This window comes from Pelodiscus sinensis, chromosome 24 (genome assembly GCF_052426305.1).
Source record: "Pelodiscus sinensis isolate ZL-2025 chromosome 24, ASM5242630v1, whole genome shotgun sequence".
In the NCBI taxonomy this organism is placed as follows: domain Eukaryota; kingdom Metazoa; phylum Chordata; order Testudines; family Trionychidae; genus Pelodiscus; species Pelodiscus sinensis.
In genome coordinates this window covers 14619005-14636831 of record NC_143075.1, presented here as the reverse complement: position 1 = coordinate 14636831, position 17827 = coordinate 14619005, and the positions used below count along the sequence as shown (strand labels likewise).

The window sequence follows — 17827 nt, the reverse complement described above, 5'->3', positions numbered from 1 at the left end:
GTTGACTAACCAGTAAGAATTCATGAGCTTAACCGTCTATTCAATTAACTGATATGTAACATCCCTACTGTGGCCCAGCCCATTGGAGAGAGCCCCCAGCTGGGATTACGTGCTGTGGTTTCGGATGCCTTGGTGCACATGAAAAATTCTGCACAGGGATGGAAAAGAGGAGCCCCCAACTGATTCTTCATGTGGGTCAGTGGCCCTGACGGAATAAAGGTCTCCCCCCCCCCTCTCCCTCCCCCCGCTGTGGCACTTTCTCACACGCGTAAACACAAGGGGGGGTCGCTTGCCCCTCCCCCATACACACCCAGCCGCAGGGGGCGCTCCCCCCCATGCACACGCGGCGGAGGCCCCGCCCCTCCCCTCCCGCAGTGCGGGAGCAGGGTCCTGCCACCCCTAAGCCCCACGTGGCCCCTGTGCAGCCGGCCACTCTAACCTGCTGTCTGGCGAAGTGGCTGGCAATCGAAGCCGCGAGCCAATGGCGGGCGGGCTCCGCCCGGCGATAGGCTGCCGGCGGCCAGCCGGGGCCCCGCCCCTTCCCTTCGCCAGCGCGAGCAGGTTCGGGTGAGCGGCGGGGGGGGGTGGGCCCCGGCGGCAGGTGCGCGCGCTGCTGTGGCTGGCGCGGCCTGGCCGGCCGGCATGGAACCCGGGCCCATCCGCGAGGGCTGGTTCCGCGAGACCTGCAGCCTGTGGCCCGGCCAGGCCATGTCCCTGCAGGTGGAGGAGCTGCTGCACCAGCAGCGCTCGCGCTACCAGGAGATCCTGGTCTTCCGGAGGTGCCGGGCGCGGGGACGTGGCGGGGCGGGCAGCCAGGGGCCGGCCGCGCTCGGGAGCCGGGGGGTGGAGCTGCCCCGCGACTGGGCCCCAGGGACCCCCGCTCCCCTGCCTCTGTCCCCGCCCGCAGCCCTGGGTGGCCGAGCAGGGCGAACCGTGTCCGCCTTCCCCGCGCTCCCCTCTGGGTCCCGGGGTTCCCTGCCAGCTGTGCACATCGGGCAGGGAGAGTCCGATAGCCCTCGGCTGATTCGCAGAGGGCCCGCCACAGCCGGACTGCACGTGTTTCTGCTGGTGGTGCACCCCAGCCCGTGGTTCCGTGCATGGAAGAAAATTTATTCGGCCCGCTTGGAAAAATCAGAGGGAAAGCTGGCCGGAGATACAGCCCTGGGTGCTAGCACGTGGGTCCCAGCCCTTGCCCTGAGGCCACATGGGACAAGAGCATAGCATGAGGGAGGGGGTGATTCTTTACAAATATCTCAGACACCAGAATAGTGATAGAAATGTAGCCCTGTTCGTCTGGTGTAGCTGCAACAAAAAGCAGGACTATGTAGCACTTTAAAGACTAACAAGATGGTTTAATAGGTGATGAGCTCAATTATCACCTCTAACATCATTAGCTCTCAGACATTTACTCTTCCCCCCCCTCCCTCCCCAGCCCCCTTCTGTTCTGAAATTTGATTTGTCCTTTTCATGTGTGTTCATTTTTTTTTAATTGTATCCTTTGGTACATATGGTTGTGACAATTTTCTTCCACTATTTGATCTGAGGAAGTGGGTCTGGCCCACGAAAGTTCATCATCTAATAAACCATCTTGTTAGTCTTTAAAGTGCTACATAGTCCTGTTTTTTGTTTCAGACACCAGAGAGAGGCTTGCCCAACATTTAGTCAGGGGAAGGAGGCAGCACTGCTTGGGGGAGAGACTTATGCATAACACCTCCCTTGGGATCTTGCTGCCACAAGCCTTTTCTCAGAGAGCACTCCTCTCAGAGCTCTTTGTTTCTCTTGCCTTTGCAGTAAGACTTACGGAAATGTGCTAGTGCTTGATGGGGTAATCCAGTGCACCGAGAGAGATGAGTTTTCCTACCAGGAGATGATTGCCAACCTACCTCTCTGCAGCCACCCAAATCCCCGCAAGGTAGTACATGGTGGTTTGGCTGATGCTAGGTCACTCTTGCCAACAATTTTAGAAGTCCTGCTTAAATGACAGTTGTTCTGTCTGTTTTTCATTTTTATGTATTGAATCCAAAGGCAGTGTGAGATATCCATCAATACAAACAGAGCGCTCTAGACTTCTGTAGCACTTTTGCCTGGAGTGTGCAAAACATTTCCCAAGCATTCCTCACAGCGTGAGACATACTAATATGCCTATTTCCAGAGGAGGAATGTGTCTGTGGCAGAGCTTTGGAAGTATTGTGACTGGATTTTTCTGGGCCAACTTCCCTGATCTAGTCCTTGCTACAAACCTTCCAGGCTGACTGGACCAAGCTGACTCTTCTGTTTCCGTTCTCCTGTCTCAGGTGCTAATTATTGGTGGTGGCGATGGGGGAGTCTTACGAGAAGTGGTCAAGCACCCATCTGTGGACTCTGTGGTGCAGTGTGAAATTGACGAGGTACGTAAATCATGAAGTGGTGTGGCTGTGTCTTTAGTTTCAGTCAAATCTGTAGACTGCAGAGTGGTAGAGCTGCTCCCAGAGAATGGTAGCTAGTATTTTGAAGCTGCTCTTAGTGCTTCCTCTGCTGCTACTGTCCCTATAGACAGTGCTTTCATTCCTTGTCATGTTGGCATGGCAACGACAACCCCATCGCCACAGTCCTGCATCGCAACAATCTGACTTTCCTATTGCTTCTTCCACATGCACACTTGGGGAGTCCCTTAGAGGCTAATCCAGTCCAGGTGCAGGGTCTGAAGGCTGGGCTCCAGAGGACGGAAGTTCTTCTGGCTTTGATGGATCCTTTTTCGTCCCTTGACAGGGACAACGCATCTTCCAATGTGAAGGACCTTTGTCCCTCGGTTAGGTCACTGCTTAGTTGGTATCCTACAGCTGAATATAGGAACTTCTGCTGGTAGGCAGGTCTGTCCAGGCTCCAGTTTAGTTTATGGTGGCGTTAGTTTCAGAAGCGGTCACCATCATGCTGGGAAATAGGAGCTGTCTGAGGATGAGCACAAAGCCCAGAGTCCATTCCCAGCCTCCCTAATAAATGAAATAATGATGCTGGCCGAGTGTGTCTTGGCTTGAATCGGGACTGTGGTGGCCACTGAGCACAGGGAGGGTCTCCGAACAGCTGACACTAGTGTCATCTTGCAACTCTGCAACCCATAAGGATTTTAGCAGCCAGGGGGACCACCTCAAAGAAATGGGATGTTCTCCCCAGCCTGGTATGGAGAGGCCTAGACCAGGAAGCTTGCACAGGGAAATAAGGGCTCAGGGGCAGAGATGGGAGAGTCTTTCCTGTTTAAAAACCACACTGGTAATTTTCAGAGTTTAAAAGAAACCTGTCCTGTTGATCAGGATCTGCCTCTGTGGATGATCTCCCCGGGGAGAAGGGTGTGGGCAGGACTGTGTAACTGGATCCTTTCAGTTCTTCATGGCCCCTTAAAAAATTGCAAGCACTTTAGGGTTGGCACTGATTGTGCAGGAATGTTGCTCAACTCGGGCCCTAGGAAAGGGCTGTGTGTGGCAGGAAATCCTTAAGGTGCTGGGAACCAACTTCTCTCAGATGGGTGGTAAGGTGGGTCTGAGCTGAGGGTGTGAAAGGAAATGAGCAGAGTACCTGCATGGGGAGCTGCTGCACTCTGTGTACTTTATGCTGACTTGTTTGTGGTGTCTGTTACAGGAAGTGATTCAGGTATCAAAGAAATACCTCCCGGGGATGGCAGTGGGCTATTCCAGCCCCAAGCTGACCCTGCACGTTGGGGACGGCTTTGAGTTCATGAAACAGAATCAAGAAGCCTTTGATGTGATTATCACAGACTCCTCGGACCCCATGGGTGAGAACCTGATGGAAAGGGGAGGGTAGAGGTTGGTCCCTCCCCCGCACACGCTCCTTGCCTCCCTGCAGTCTGTCCATCTTTCCATTCTGTGCACCTCACTGGGGCAGTGCAGAAGTGGAGTGGCAAATCTTCTCTCCCAGCTCAGAGAAATCACTCTCTTCCTATCACTTATAATCCTTTGATGGAGAAGTATCGGGGTGGGGTCCAGATGCAAATCACAGAGGTGCTGTGAAGTACTCCTTCTGTGTCTGTTTAGCCTCTGGGCATGAAAGTGCATCTGAAAGTTGTTCCTTTGCCAGCGTAGGAGCAAGGCTGAGCGCCAGCAATCCTACTTCCCCATTCAGGGCTCTGTGCCCCAGCCCTCAGAGGCAATCTGATTACTGGTCCTAGCAGCTAGTTCATTCTAGAGTCTGAAAAAGAACTCTTGCTTGCCAGTGCTCCCTGCCTACTCACTATAGGCCTACACTTAACGCACGACAGCTGTCGGGCTGCTACTGCACACTGTAGACCTACAGAATTATGTCGACCTAAGTTACGTCTGCATCCCGCCACTGCAGTAATTGCATCACCTTTGCATGTCCGTGCTTCGCTCCTTGCATGGGCAGTGCGCATCCTCACCAGGAGCGCTTGTACCAATTGCACTGTCAGCGTGAGGCATTGTGGGATGGCTTCTCAAAGCAGTGACAGTCTGTGTAAGCAGCACAGCGTGTATGTGGATGCTGCATTGACTAACTGCATCAACACTGACTCTGCGCCTCTTGTAGAGAGGTAGCTAAGTCAGTGTAGCAAGGAAGTGAAGTTGGTGGAGCAAAAGTTTAGTGTGGAGACTTCTGTAATCAGCCCGATACAAGCTTAGACGTTACTCTGTCACGTAGACCAATGTGTCTCAACCAGTGGTACGAGTCCCCTAGAGGTACTCGAGAGACGTCTGGGTGGGGAGCACGCCAACACAACTGAAACTTGGAAAAAACTGAATTTTTGGTTTAAGTTTTACAGCGTTTTATTATTTTTGTACTTTTTACACCCAAAAATTTCATCACCTGCCCAGCTATGATTAAGTTGTTTAAACAAATGTGTTGCAATGGTAGGAATAAATTGTGTGTCTGAAAATTGTAGGTACGGGGGGCACTTAAAATTTTTTTTGTAAAAGGGGTACTTTATAAAAAAGGTTGAGACACACTGGTGTAGACACTACCTCCGCCGACAGAATCCCTCCCACTGGTGCAGGTAATCCGCCTTCCCAGGAGGTCGTAGCCCAGTTGACACAAGAATCCATCATCCTAGCATTATGTGCAGTGCAGTTAGGTCGCTATTGTCACGTCTCTCAGGGTGTGGGTGTTTCATGCCCAGGAGGGACATAGCTATACTGATGTAAGTTTCCAGTGGACACCAGTCCTCAGTCTTCTCGCTTCCTCTGTCCATGCCCTGCCACCCCCTAGAAAAGCAAAGGGAGCTAGCAACCTTCCTTCGGTACTTGCTGATCCTCTTACCACAGTAACTAAGAGCCACATGGTCTTTCATGTATTTGTCCTCCCAACACCCCTGGGAGGTAGGAAATGCTATTGCCCCGTTTTTCATATGGGTAATCAAGACACAGCTACAAAGGACCAGAATTGTGAAGGTATTTGGGCATCTAGCTCCCAATGGGAATTAGGCACCAAAATGATTCTAAAACATTGTCCCCATAGTGACTTGCTGACGGTCTCACAGGCATTTGGGCCAGAATTGAATTGAACCGAACCTGGGTTCCAAGTTGGCACCTTTGCCAGTTGATCATCTTTCCTCTCTTTGAGACCATACCCGATGCTGCCTTGCGCTTGACCTTTTACTTGTGTGTGCTGCTCCCGTTGGCAACACTGCCACGTTTGGAGGGTGGGAGTAGGGAGGTAAAGGGCATTCGGCATGGGGGAGGTTCTGCTCTCCTGATTCCCATAGTAGGGGGTTCCTTCAGCAACTATTGTCCAATCTCAGACGAGCCTACTTAACCCCAGTGCCCTTTGCTGCTGCTCTTGAATCTGCCAAGCCAGGGGGGTGAGATCACAAGGTTTTTATTTTTGAGAGGAGCATTATGTTTGCCAATTAGCAAAGAGAAAATTGGAGTGGGCCAAACCAGAACCCCAGCCCTGAACACCCCAGCTCCCCTCTAGTCACTGTTTGTAATACATGAAAAATAATTCAGAACTTTCTTTTCTAAAACAATCGAGTTTTGCCTGGTACCAAACCTGAGTGTCTAGACCCTCTGGTGCTGCACAGCTCTGGTCTGGTCTGGAGCCCGGTGAAGCCATAAAGGGATTTTCATGGCCCCTGAGCCAACTCTGTGTCGTCCTACGCCCAGGTCCTGCAGAGAGCTTGTTCAAAGAATCCTACTACCAGCTGATGAAGACGGCTCTGCGAGAGGATGGGATTCTCTGCTGCCAAGGTGAGACCTGACAGGGTACAGTTGGGCAACTGAGGCACAGAGAGGCGAAGTGACTTGCCCAAGGTCACAGGAAGTCTGATGAAGCAGGGAAATGAGTCCAGGTGTGCCAAGTCCCAGACTAGAGTGGAAGGTAACTATGTAACTAGGGAAGTTCAGGTGGGTGAGGCTGGGTGTTCCAGGATCGTATTGTAACGGGGGGTTCTAACAAACCAGGCCTCTGGGTCTGAAAACTTGTCCCATTGTGTCCGATGTTCTGGGTCTTGTGTAAACGTTGTAATCCCCAGGCACAGATCTCAGAGGCCAAACTTGGGATCCGTGGTATGAAGTCTAATGTCTGTCACTTCCCGTAGCTGAATCTGAGGCTGGCCTTAGTCTTTCTGTGCATTTCTTCGCTCTGTGTCTACACAAGGGCTTCTACCAGCAAAGCTATCCCAGTGGGGGAAAACGTCTCGGCCCATCCCGATGTGGCTCTGCCAGTAAAACTTAGACCAGGCCTTAGTCTTCAGATTTAAAACCAGCCTTAACCTGACACCTCTGCTCATAGTGCTAACGGTGGCTCTTGTCTATTCTAATCTCCCATCTGTTCCTGTTACCTGCACAGGTGAATGCCAGTGGCTGCACCTGGATCTCATTAAGGAGATGCGTCAGTTCTGCAAGTCTCTGTTCCCAGTGGTGGAATACGCTTACTGCACCATCCCTACCTATCCCAGCGGGCAGATCGGCTTCATGCTGTGCAGTAAGAACCCAGTGAGTCTCCGGCGTCCCACCACCTGTCGTATCCCTGGGGTGTTGCTAGGGGGAGGCCGGAGGGCACCGTGGAACAGGCTTGGCTCGATTAACAGCCATCAGCCCCATACATTCTGAAAGACTAGGAAGCCCTCTCGTGTGCAGAGTCTGCTGTTGTGCAGTGCACCTGGCTAACTCGGAAGGATCTCTAGGTGGCATCTAGATCCATCTTCTCAGGACCTCCAAGCCCCCTCTGGGTCTGTGCTGTGCTTGGCCATTGCTAGTCAGCATCTAGAAGCCATGTTCCCGCTTTCCCAGCCTACGACTGGCTAGTGGACCTGAGTGGCTTGATGTGCACATGTGTGAGAGGGAGGGAAATAGAGGGTAGCTCCCATTGAGCTGGGGCAGCAGCCGTGCCGGAGCCCCCGGCCTAATGTGGAAAGGCCACGCCCAGGAATGAGGGAGGTCAGTTTCAACAGCCTCTGGTTTTGAGATGAAGGCAGCAGTCCACTGGGAACTGGGTGGAGACCCACCAAACTCATTGCATGCTGGTCACCCAATAGTCACTGATCAACTGGACTGGCTTGAAGCAGTGCCTTGGACACAGAGCCTTTCTCTTCCCGTCCCCCCTCTCGGGACAATTGCAGCACATGGCTGGGCTCTCCTGGTTCCGAATGCCGGCTGCATTTCTCAGCTGGGGCTAGGTCTATCCTACAGAGTCCACACCTCAAGCGTGTGTTTACGCAAGTAAAACGAAAGAACAGAGGGGTTTTTCCCGCCTAGGTATTCCTCATTCTACGAGGAATGACTCCTTTCTGAGAGTGTTTTGCACAAGAGGAGGGAAGAGGAAAAAGCACAGGTGCCCTAGTGGCCATTCTGTCCATAGGAATCACTGCTTACTTGCGAGAGCATCCAGGCAGCGTGGACACACTCTTGCACAAGAAGCTTTTGCCGAAGTCTCTTCCGAAAAAAGCTTCTTGTGCGAGAAACCTGGAGTCTAGACATAGCCTCGGACGCCGGCTGTGCATTCAGTGCTGCGCTGAATACAGATGTGGATGAGGAGTGAGCGGTTTGATCCTCAGGCACTCAGTCGTGGTAGGAAAGCTTTGGTTGGCACAGGGCTCAGCTAGGAAGACCCTAGTAGGGATGTAAGCAACTAGTCCACTGTCCAATAAGCATAAGCTTATCAGATAGTCGACTGGTCCCTCGACTAGTCGCTTCTCCCCCACCGCTCTTGCTGCCTCTATGGGGGGGGGGGAGCAGGATCGGTACTGGGGGGGGGGAGCCGGCTTAAAAGCTGGTTTCCCCCCAGCATGGTCTCCGCAGGGGGCAGAAGAGTAGTGGGGACCAGGCATGAGCCACACCCAGTCTCAGATGCTGCACCTCCGCTTTTTAAATGTATTATGAGCCTGATGGCTCGCTCAGCTGTCCCTGCTCACTTGGGGTCTCCCCTGCTGTGCTGCCAGCTTTAAATACATTTAAAAGGCAGAGCTGCAACAGGGTTAGCTCCTGGCAGGGTAAGTTCCCGGGGCCAGGAGCTAACCCTGCTGCGGTTCCCATAGACTAATTGACTAGTCAATGGAAATTCCATCAACCAGTCGATTAGTTGATTAAACTTAAATTAACATCCCTAGACCCTAGTCATGCGAGTTGGTCTCGCTGACTTCAGCCTCTGAATGCGAGCTAGTCATGTGAGTCAGGTTTGCAGATTCCAGAGCCTAAGAGGCTTTTGCTGTGCAGTGCTTGTGATCCCTGGATGGAAAATGCCGTAAAAAATATCCACATTCCTGTGTGTTCTCACTGTCTGTTCCCAGCAGCAGGCCCCTCTATGGATGATACATGCTCTGTTTGAACGTTCCCTCTTTGCAGAGCACAAATTTCCGGAAACCTGTGCAGCAGCTATCGCAGCAGCAAGTGGAAAAGATGAACCTGAAATACTACAACTCTGAAATCCATCAGGCAGCTTTCATCCTGCCTGAGTTTGCACGGAAGGTAAGAGAGCCTGCAGCTCCTCACCCCGCCCCCACAACGGCTAGGGAGAACCTATCTTTCTGTGGAGTGGCCTACAGCTACTTATCTGGGATGAAGGTTCCCACTCGGGCCCTGTTGGCAGCTGCTTTTTCTCCAGCTGTTGTGTATGCTCTGCTGTTGGCGGCACACCTTCATTAGAAGTACAAGGCTCCTTGGGCAGGGAGTGCTCAGTCCTGCTTGTGCGACTAGGGATGTTAAATATCGGTTAATTAAATAGTCGAGTAACCTCATGAATTCTTATCAGTTAGTTGACTATTCTATCAGTTTTCTCAACCAGTGATATGAGTACCCTTGGGGTACTCAAGAGAAGTCTGTAGGGTACATCAACACAACTGAGACTTGGAGAAAACTGAATTTTTGTTAAGTTTGACAGCGTTTTATTATTTTTTTTGTACTTTTTACACCCAAAAATTCCATCGTGCACCCGGTTACAATTAAGTTGTTTAAACAAATATGTTGCAATAGTAGAAAAAAATTTTGTGCCTAAAAATTGGAGGTACTTATATATATTTTTAAAGGGGTACTTTATATTAACCAAAAAAAAAAGTTGAGAAACACTGCTCTCTAGTACCTGGAGGTGGGGCCGGCCCGGCAGCCAGTGTGCTCCAACCCCACTTCGGAGGCAGCAGCGCAGGGTGCCAGGTGGGTGCTGGTCTGCAAGGGGAGCCCTCACGGATGGGCTGCCTGTTACCCCATGCTGCTGCCTCTGTATCAGAGGCAGCAGCAGTGGGTGGCAGCAGCCCCTGTCTGGGGTGAGGGGAGGTCTGTGCTCCCAGAGCCAGGGCAAGCCAGAACTGAACTAGGCTGCCTGCCAGCCTAGCTTCTAGTACACTTTAAATGAAGAGCCGCAGCAAGGGTAGGTCCCAGACCCGTCACAAGCCAGACATGAGCCAGGTTGCTGGCCATCATGCTAAAAAATGTACTTGGGGGGAGGAGGAAGGGAATACGTGTAGTCTATAGCATTAACCTATAAGCTTTTGCTTATCAGTTAATCGGCTACACGATTACATCCCTATCTGGGACCCTTAGCCTCTAGCTAAGGACTTTCCCTCATTAATTCCAGGGAGCGTGGGAGTGATACTAGGCTGGAAGGGTGTGCAGAGCTAGCCGCATGAGAAGTGTGTGCTGGCTGTTCGGGGTGAGGTGTGGTGAACCCAGGGCAGATCAGCATGCTTTGGCTTCCTTTTAGAGCTGTCCATTAAGCTGAGGGTGCAGATGTTTCTGGAACACGCAGCTTGTTGGTGCACACAAATAGGTGGAGAATACTGCAGAGAACTAATCTGGAGTGCGATAGGCATTGCTGAAGGATTTCTCCATGGTTTACATCACCCCTTTGGAGCCATCTCTGTTCCAGTCAGGCCTACGCCCTGGCTGTGAAAGGTGCAACAGCAGAAGGGAGACCGGCTGAGGGCGCTAGAGGAATTGCCCAGGCTACTGGCATTGGGATGTAAAATGAGCATGCCCAGAAATACAGTTCCCCTCCCCTGTCTAGTAGGTCTACGTGCTGGTTTGCCACTTCTCCAGACAGTTAACTCTCTCTCTCTCTCTCCCCCTCTCTCTGGTATCTCCAGGCCTTGAGCGACGTGTGAGCGCCTGAGACGCTGCTTTCCCCCCATGAGTTGGACCCTGAGATCTTCGGTGCTGCAGCGTGGGGACTTTCTCAGCTGGCTGCCAACACTGCCGGCTGGCCAGAGTTGAGCCTGTGCCAGTCAACATTCCGTCTGCTAGCGCTTTAAAGGTGGCAAGGCCATGAGACTGGCCAAGCTCCTCGCTGCTTGGGGTCAAAACTCGTCTTTCCAGTATTGGGAATGTAAGATAGCTTTCCCCCTCTTCCTCCTCCTCCCTGGCCTGCCCCAGATCACTTGTTGTATTTATAACTGACATGGACGCCTGCCTAGCAATGTTCTCTAACTTGGGGAAGGGAGTGGTGTACAGGGAGGGACCCTGCTCTCCTCCTGGGAGAGCTCCCAGCAGGCAACAGGCCTGAACATCACAGCCACTGTTTCCTTGGAGAGGTCAGAATTCATACCCTCTGTTGCATTCACAGTAGCTCTCCCTCTAGTCCTGCTGGAGTAACCGTGTTACAGGAGCAGCCTCAGCTGTCACAAAGTCTAGTCACTTTTTTAAAAGAAAAAAAAAAAAAAGGAGGGTGGGGGTGGGAAACAGAAGCATGAACAGGGCGACTCCTGTTTTTTAATCCTTGCTGTCATATCGGTTCCGAGGCCCGTTCTGCAATACAGCGACAGGCCAGTCGGTGTATCCGTCCGTTGCCTGATGGGTACTATCAGCAAGGGAGGCCAAGTAGCCAGCGTCCCCTTGTAGCTAGAAGTAGAAGACTCAGTCCAGGGAATGGGCTGGCCCTTGGGAGGCACGTTGACCTTGGGAGCAAGAATACAAGTGACAGTGGATGTGTAAGTTGTTCTCTACATGTCCTGGTCCTGAAGCTTGGACTCCGGCACTCCATTGCTCATTAAAAGAACTCCATGCGCCTCTGAGCTCTTAGTGTCCTCTCTCTGCAGCTACCCTGTAACCGTCGCTCCCTTGTTTGTGATCAAGGGCACCGTGCAGTCAGTGTCCTTGATGGGACGTTCTCAGGCTCCTGTGCCTGTCCTAATGCCTCTCACTGGAGAATCTCAAAGCACCATCCAGTCAGCCCAGCTTCTTCCCAGGGCCTGCTGGACCTATAAAAGGCAGTGAACTGGGCGTGTTCTGTGTTGCAGCACATACACCCCTTCCCCCCGCAATAGTAGCTCCAGCTCCTCTGCCCCCCACATGCACTAACTACCCGTCCTCCCCGCTTCCTCCTCAAAGGTGTACAGCTCAATTGCTGACTCCTCTCAGCTTTGTCACTCTTACTGTCCTCTGCAAAACTGCTGCTGGTCCCTGCGTCATGGCCACTAGGGGACACCTCCGGACCCATGTCAAATGTGCCGCCAAGGAAGGGCGTTCGGTAACAGTGGAGGAGCAATGTTTTGCTCGTGTTCCAGCTGGACTCTGTCTCAGCTATTGCCTGCCGCTGACGTAGCCAACCTGCCTCCTGTGTGGTCTGCCCTTCTGCTTTTTCTGTGGTCATTGCCTCCCTGTGCAGGACCCCCCCTCAGATTCCTATCAGCCCAGCTCCTCTGCTCACCTGAGGCATTGCCACGCTGCAGGACTGCTGTGCAGTGGAGCCTAGCTCCCCACAGTCTTAGGCGGGCCAGCCAGACTTCACCCCAGTTTGCCCTACGTGCGTGTTCTTCCCACCACAGCTGCTGTGTCCAAGGTCCCCAGAACAGCCTATTCTTATCCCCTAGGGCAGGGGTGGCTAACCACTTAGACACTAAGGCTGTGTCTAGACTACACCTCTGTCAACAGAGATGTAGATCAGGCACGTCAAAATTGCTAATGCAGCAGGGATTTAAATATCCTGCCCTTCATTAGCGTAAACAGGGCTGCCGGTTTTTGTTGGGTTTTTTTTTAAACTGAGATTTTTTAAAAAAAACCATCAGTCTAGACCTGGATCTGTCGAAAATAAACCCTTTTATGACAGATCCTGTAAATCTCATTTTTTTGAAAAGGGTTATTTTCGACCGATCCGCATCTAGACTGCTGGTTATTTTTTGAAAAGCTCCATTTAGAAAAAAAGCGGTGGCCCTGTTTATGCTAAGAAGGGCGGGATATTTAAATCCCTGCTTCATTAGCAATTTCGACATGCCTGATCTACATCTGTCGACAGCGAGGTGTAGTCTAGACCCAGCCTAAGAGCCACAAGAGCTGTGGATAGTAGTTCAAAGAGCCAGGCACCCCCCAGTCCTCCCACTCTAACCCACTACCCTCTCCCTGGCACCCAATGCCCTCCCCCAGCCCATTTTAACCCAATGCCTGGGTCTCACTGGAGCTGCCACCGCCACCCTCCAGACACGGGCACATGGCTCCGAATGAGCTGTAACCCTGAGAGCTGCATTTCTGTGAGCAAAGCGCCATGTGCGGCTCAAGCCACAGGTTGGCCTCCCCTGCCCTAGGGGTTGCCCTAGTCCCTTACACTGTGGTTTGAAAACCCCCCCCCCCCCAAAGATTCCTGCATGTGATACCTTCACTCTTCCTTCTGCCCAGGTGGCTGACCAGAGGGCCATGCAGGTTGCTGCAGCTGTTTCTCTTGATGGAAATGGAGGTACGGGTGGGAGATCAGCCCCTTACCGCTCTGGATTGATTTTGGCCACAAGCCACCTCTCCATCCCTTGCGCTGGTGGGTCATTCCTTTCCCTCGTGCTGTCTCACTGAGGCTGCCAAAGCTCTTTGGGCCCAGTTTCTCTAAGAGGGTGGCAGCAGCCATCTGAGTTGTAATATGAAAGCGGGAGGGGAGGGGAGGAAAGCAATAATCCTGTGCCCAAGCCTCTAAGGGGGGTGAGGGAGATGATCACTACAGAGAATGGATAAGGGAGGGGAGAGCTGTAAAGATGTTTTGTACCTGCCGAGCCTGGGGCCATGGGGTCTGTGCTGCCTGCCTCTGTGGATAACACCCTCCCAAGCAGGGCAAGGAGCTGCATTCCACCCAGGGCTGGAGGTGTCCCTGGCGTCAGCAGAATCCCAGGCCCTTGCAAGCCGGGGCTGGGGGTGAGGGACGGGGAGGTGGTTTCCAGCACTGTGATTCCTCCTCCCACCCGCCTGCTCACTCTCATGGTTCTTGGGGAATTCTCTCATCTTTTTGAAGCTCTTCTGTTCCACTTAGAGCTTTGCCCCTCTGCTCTGCCTAAAAGACTGCAGGGCACAGGCCTGCCTACTGACTATTGTTTGTATTGCCATAGGATGCAGAAGCCCTCCTCCTGGACCTGCGGTAGTGTACTAACAGAACACAAAGCCAAGCCCTGCCCCTAGGAGCTTACAGTCAGAGTTGGGATGGGGCAAGGTGCTGGATTGATACCTCTGCACGTCCAAATCCCTTTGTCCACAGAGCAGGTACTGACGGGGCTGGGGCAACACAAGCTTCCCCCATGTGCTACCCTGTTAACATCTTTTACCAGCACCACCCCTTGGAGGTACCCCACACATAGAATCCTAGAACTGTAAGGAACCTCAGTGTGGTTGAGTCCAGTCTCCGGCACTCACAGCAGGACCACGCACTATCTAGACCAGTCCTGACAGGTGTTTGTCTAACCTGCTCTTAATCTCCAATGACGGAGATTCCACAACCTCCCTGGGTAATTTATTCCAGTGTTCAACCACCCTGCCAGGAAGTTTTTCCTAATGTCCAACCTAAACCTCCCTAGCAGCAAGTTAAGCCCGTTGCTGCTTGCTCTATTATCAGAGGTGAAGGAGGACACGTTTCCTCCCTCCTCCTTGTAACACTCTTAGGCTCTGTCTACACTGCGCCTGTTTTGCACAAGAAATATGCAAATGAGGCAACGCATGGAATATTGCCATGCCTCATTTGCATAATTAATGGGGCTCTGGATTTGCACAAGAGGCTTTTGCACAAAAAACCCCTCTTGAGCAAGAGCCGTTCTTCCTGAAAAAAATGTGGAAGAACAGGTCTTGCGCAAGAGGAGGGTTTTGCACAAAAACGGAGCCTCATTAATTATGCAAATGAGGCATGGTGATATTCCACACTTCACCTCATTTGCATATTTCTTGCGCAAAACAGGTGCAGTGTAGACAAAGCCTTACTGTAACTTGAAAACTCTTGTCGTGTCTCCACTCTTCTCTTTTCCAAACTAAACCCAGTTCTTTCAATCTTCCCTCACGTCACATTTTCTAGACATTTAATCATTTTTGTTGCTCTTCTCTGGACCTTCTCCAGTTCCTCCACATCTTTCCTGAAAACTGGCCCCATGGTAAAGCCAATGGTTCAGTCCCTATAACCTATTCAAGCCAGGGCCTCTCTGCTGAGAGTGCCACTGATGAGGCTTTTCCTATAGAGTGAAGGGGACTGAGTTTGACAGCTGAGTGGAGAGAGGCCCTGGATCTGCCTCCATGTGGTGATGAGTCAGACTAGTACCCCATGCTGGATGTGCATGGTGCCCTGGAGGTGAAAGACTCCAGGCACCTCCATGCAGCTGGTCCCGATTGCTTTTTCCCTTTGCTCTTTACAAAGATTGAATCTCACTAGAGTGGCCTAATTTACAAGTCAGTTACCACAGTGGCAGGACAAGGCCATCTGTGAGCCAAGCTGCCCATGATCTATCGGCAGAGCCTTCCATATAACTCCACGGTAATTGCCAGACCGTTGTTCTTTATAGGCTGTTTCGAATGCTTCAGTGCTCTGCAATGAGAGATACCGATCCCTGCCTGAACCTGGCATCATTAACAATGCAAGCGGGGAATGGAAGGACAGTTTTCACAGCAGGAGCTAGTTCCCTCTGAGCAGCTCCAAGTACTTTGAATGCTAGGGTGAAAGTCACCCCGCGTAGAGGGCTGACAAATTTTAAGCACTTACTCAGACATGGTATACGGAGTTTTAGCTAGTCTACTGCACCCTTCCTTCTGCACAAGTGGCTGACCAGAGGGCCATGCAATTTGCTGCAGCTGGTTCTCTTGGTGGAAATGGAGGTCCTGGTGGGAGATCAGCCCCCTACCACTCTGGATTGATTTTGGCCAAAAGTCACCTTTCCATCCCTTGCCCTGTTGGGTCGAGTTTCCTCTATGATTCTCCCTTCCACTCCTGGTGATACTGCTGGTGGCAGCCAAGCATAGACCCTATGGCTACATCTACACTGCAGCACTATAGCTATTCTGCATCTTTTGAGCAAGCCCGTTGTTTTGAAATGTAACAGGCTCGCTAGTCCGACGTCCCTGTTAAGCCCTTTCCCTGAGGAGTAACGGACATTTCGGAATAGCTTTTTATTTCTAAATAAGTGCTGTGGAGATGGCGCCAAATTTCGAAATAAACTATTTTGAAAAGAACTCGAAATAAGCTATGCAATTTGCATAGCTCAAATGGCGTAGCTTATTCCGAGCTCCGGGTGCAGTGTAGACACACCGTATGAGTGTTCTCAGTTTGTACTGTGGTACCACCCGGCCTATCACAGTCATGGAACATTGTGCTAAGTCCACTGTGCTAGGTGCTGTACAAACACAGAACAAAAAACCAGGGCTTTGCCCTAAACAGCTCACAGTCTAAGAACACGACAAGAAATAACAGGCGGAGATGGACAGGGGAACACAATAAGAGTACCTGTAGGCTGCAGCTACAGTGCCTCAGAGGCCTGTTGTCAAGGCCACTGGCCCAGGGCTGCCTCCCATCCCTGAACTTTGCCAGTAAATCTCTTTCAGTTCCCAAAGTGTTTCTGGGAGGAAAAAAACTCCTGAAAAATATCTTCTCCGTGTCCTTTCGGCCACTTAATCAGCATGAGTGCCTCATTCCGCCCATGTTAATGTTCTCGGGGCCTGGCTGGATTATCCATGGAGCCCAGCCAGAGCACGAGACTGCCAAGCTGAGGCCAATTTGGCTTTTGGCACAGGCAAACCATCTACAAGTGATAACAGCTGCCCTCAAGGTGCTGGGAGAGCCAGTTTCCCTCCTGAGATGGAGTGGAAGGGAATGGCTCAAGGACCAGACAAAGAGACTCGGGCAAAATGTTATTAAAAAGTAAAATGAGAAATTTCCCAGAGTTTAATGCTGGGTGAAGCTCTTTTCTGACTGACTGCACAGGAGGGAGTTAAATGCTTTTAAAATATGCAAAAGGTAGGGAATTAGAAACTGGGATCTCAATTATAGGACAGTGATGTGTGAAGCAGATAAAGCGGGGGTGAGGGGGGAATGATCGCAAATGCTGTGGAAGTAGGTGGTACATCTTTCAAGGCTGCCAGCTGCACGGCTAATAGAATTTTAATAGCCTCTTGATATTGCAAACCATAAGCACTCGCTTCTCTCCAGCAGGAGACTTCCTTGACAAGAGCAAGAGCTGCCCTCTCCATGGTACTGAAAGGCTGTTGATTTGTACACAACAGCCTAAGGCTCCTCTTCTCTGGGGCTCCTTTCCGTGGGATTTGCAGAAGGAGGCAATAGCTCTTGTCTGTAGGCACCAGGGTAGAGCAGGACCTCACGTGTCCCTGTTCTTAGTTCCCTTGAGCTCCAAGAAAGCAGCCAGAGAAGCGTCCTGGCCTCTCCCTGAGAGCAGTGTGTGAACTCATTGGGGAATGGTTCGTTGGCTCTCAGGCCGATACTAGGGTCTGATCTCTGTGATCACATTTAGCTAATGGGTTGTGGCTACCATGATCAGCTGTGGGAGAGCCACTTGCAAATATTATACCACCAGCGGTTATTCCCCGGTGTCTCCGGCCATCCCTGAGACGAGTCCAGCCCTCTCAGCCCCATTGAGGGTCAGTTCATATTGCCACCAGCCCCCCACCCTGGGCCTCTTCACACTATTTCACCATACACGCTGCCTCCGCGTTAGACTGATGCTGTGTCCAAATGGAACTCTGGTACTCTGAAATCCAAATGGTTTCGTGGCAACTTATCGATTTTGGTGACATTCTCTAGGGAAAAGCTTTTGAGGTGTTTTGTTTTGAAGGTGTCACATCACGTGGACATTTATTTTGTACACGGTAGCAAAAGACTTAGAAAACATCTGAAATGGCCAGCTTTGATGCAGCCTCAATGGTGGGCGAGCCCCCACTTCCCTGCAACACCCTGTATGGAGATCACAGAGGTCGGTTGAAATGTTGGGATGTTTTAGAATGTTCCTCTGCAAGCAACTTTCCCCTCCCCCTGCTTTCAGCCTCTCTCAGTCCCAGGTGGATATATGGAGCAATGGCCAGACGAGGTAGGATCTGTCTTCCTCCTCCCCAGAGAACTACAAAATACTCAGTAATTCATTCCCTGACTTCCACGTTCTGGTGATACTCCCTCCTCTCTGTGCTCCTGCTCTGAGACTTGGCTCAGGGATGCACAGGGACTTCAG

At 51.6% G+C, this 17827-nt stretch overlaps 1 protein-coding gene across 1 annotated transcript; it reads left to right on the top strand.

Moving 5' to 3' along the window:
* Positions 1-577: 577 nt before the first annotated feature.
* On the top strand, positions 578-11440 carry SRM (spermidine synthase). The gene is made up of 8 exons (XM_075906266.2): positions 578-779; positions 1792-1912; positions 2295-2387; positions 3613-3766; positions 6105-6188; positions 6790-6935; positions 8784-8906; positions 10517-11440. The coding sequence occupies exons 1-8, from the start codon at positions 643-645 to the stop codon at positions 10532-10534; spliced, it is 876 nt and encodes a 291-aa protein (XP_075762381.1). The 5' UTR covers positions 578-642; the 3' UTR covers positions 10535-11440.
* The last annotated feature ends 6387 nt before the right edge of the window (positions 11441-17827 follow it).

What these genes read in the sequence shown, in the direction of transcription:
- SRM (XM_075906266.2), top strand. Translation starts at nt 643, where the DNA reads ATGGAACCCGGGCCCATCCGCGAGGGCTGGTTCCGCGAGACCTGCAGC. An exon ending in AGACTCCTCGGACCCCATGG is followed by an intron (nt 3,767 to 6,104) that starts GTGAGAACCTGA and finishes TCCTACGCCCAG; the next exon opens with GTCCTGCAGAGAGCTTGTTC. An exon ending in TGGGATTCTCTGCTGCCAAG is followed by an intron (nt 6,189 to 6,789) that starts GTGAGACCTGAC and finishes TTACCTGCACAG; the next exon opens with GTGAATGCCAGTGGCTGCAC.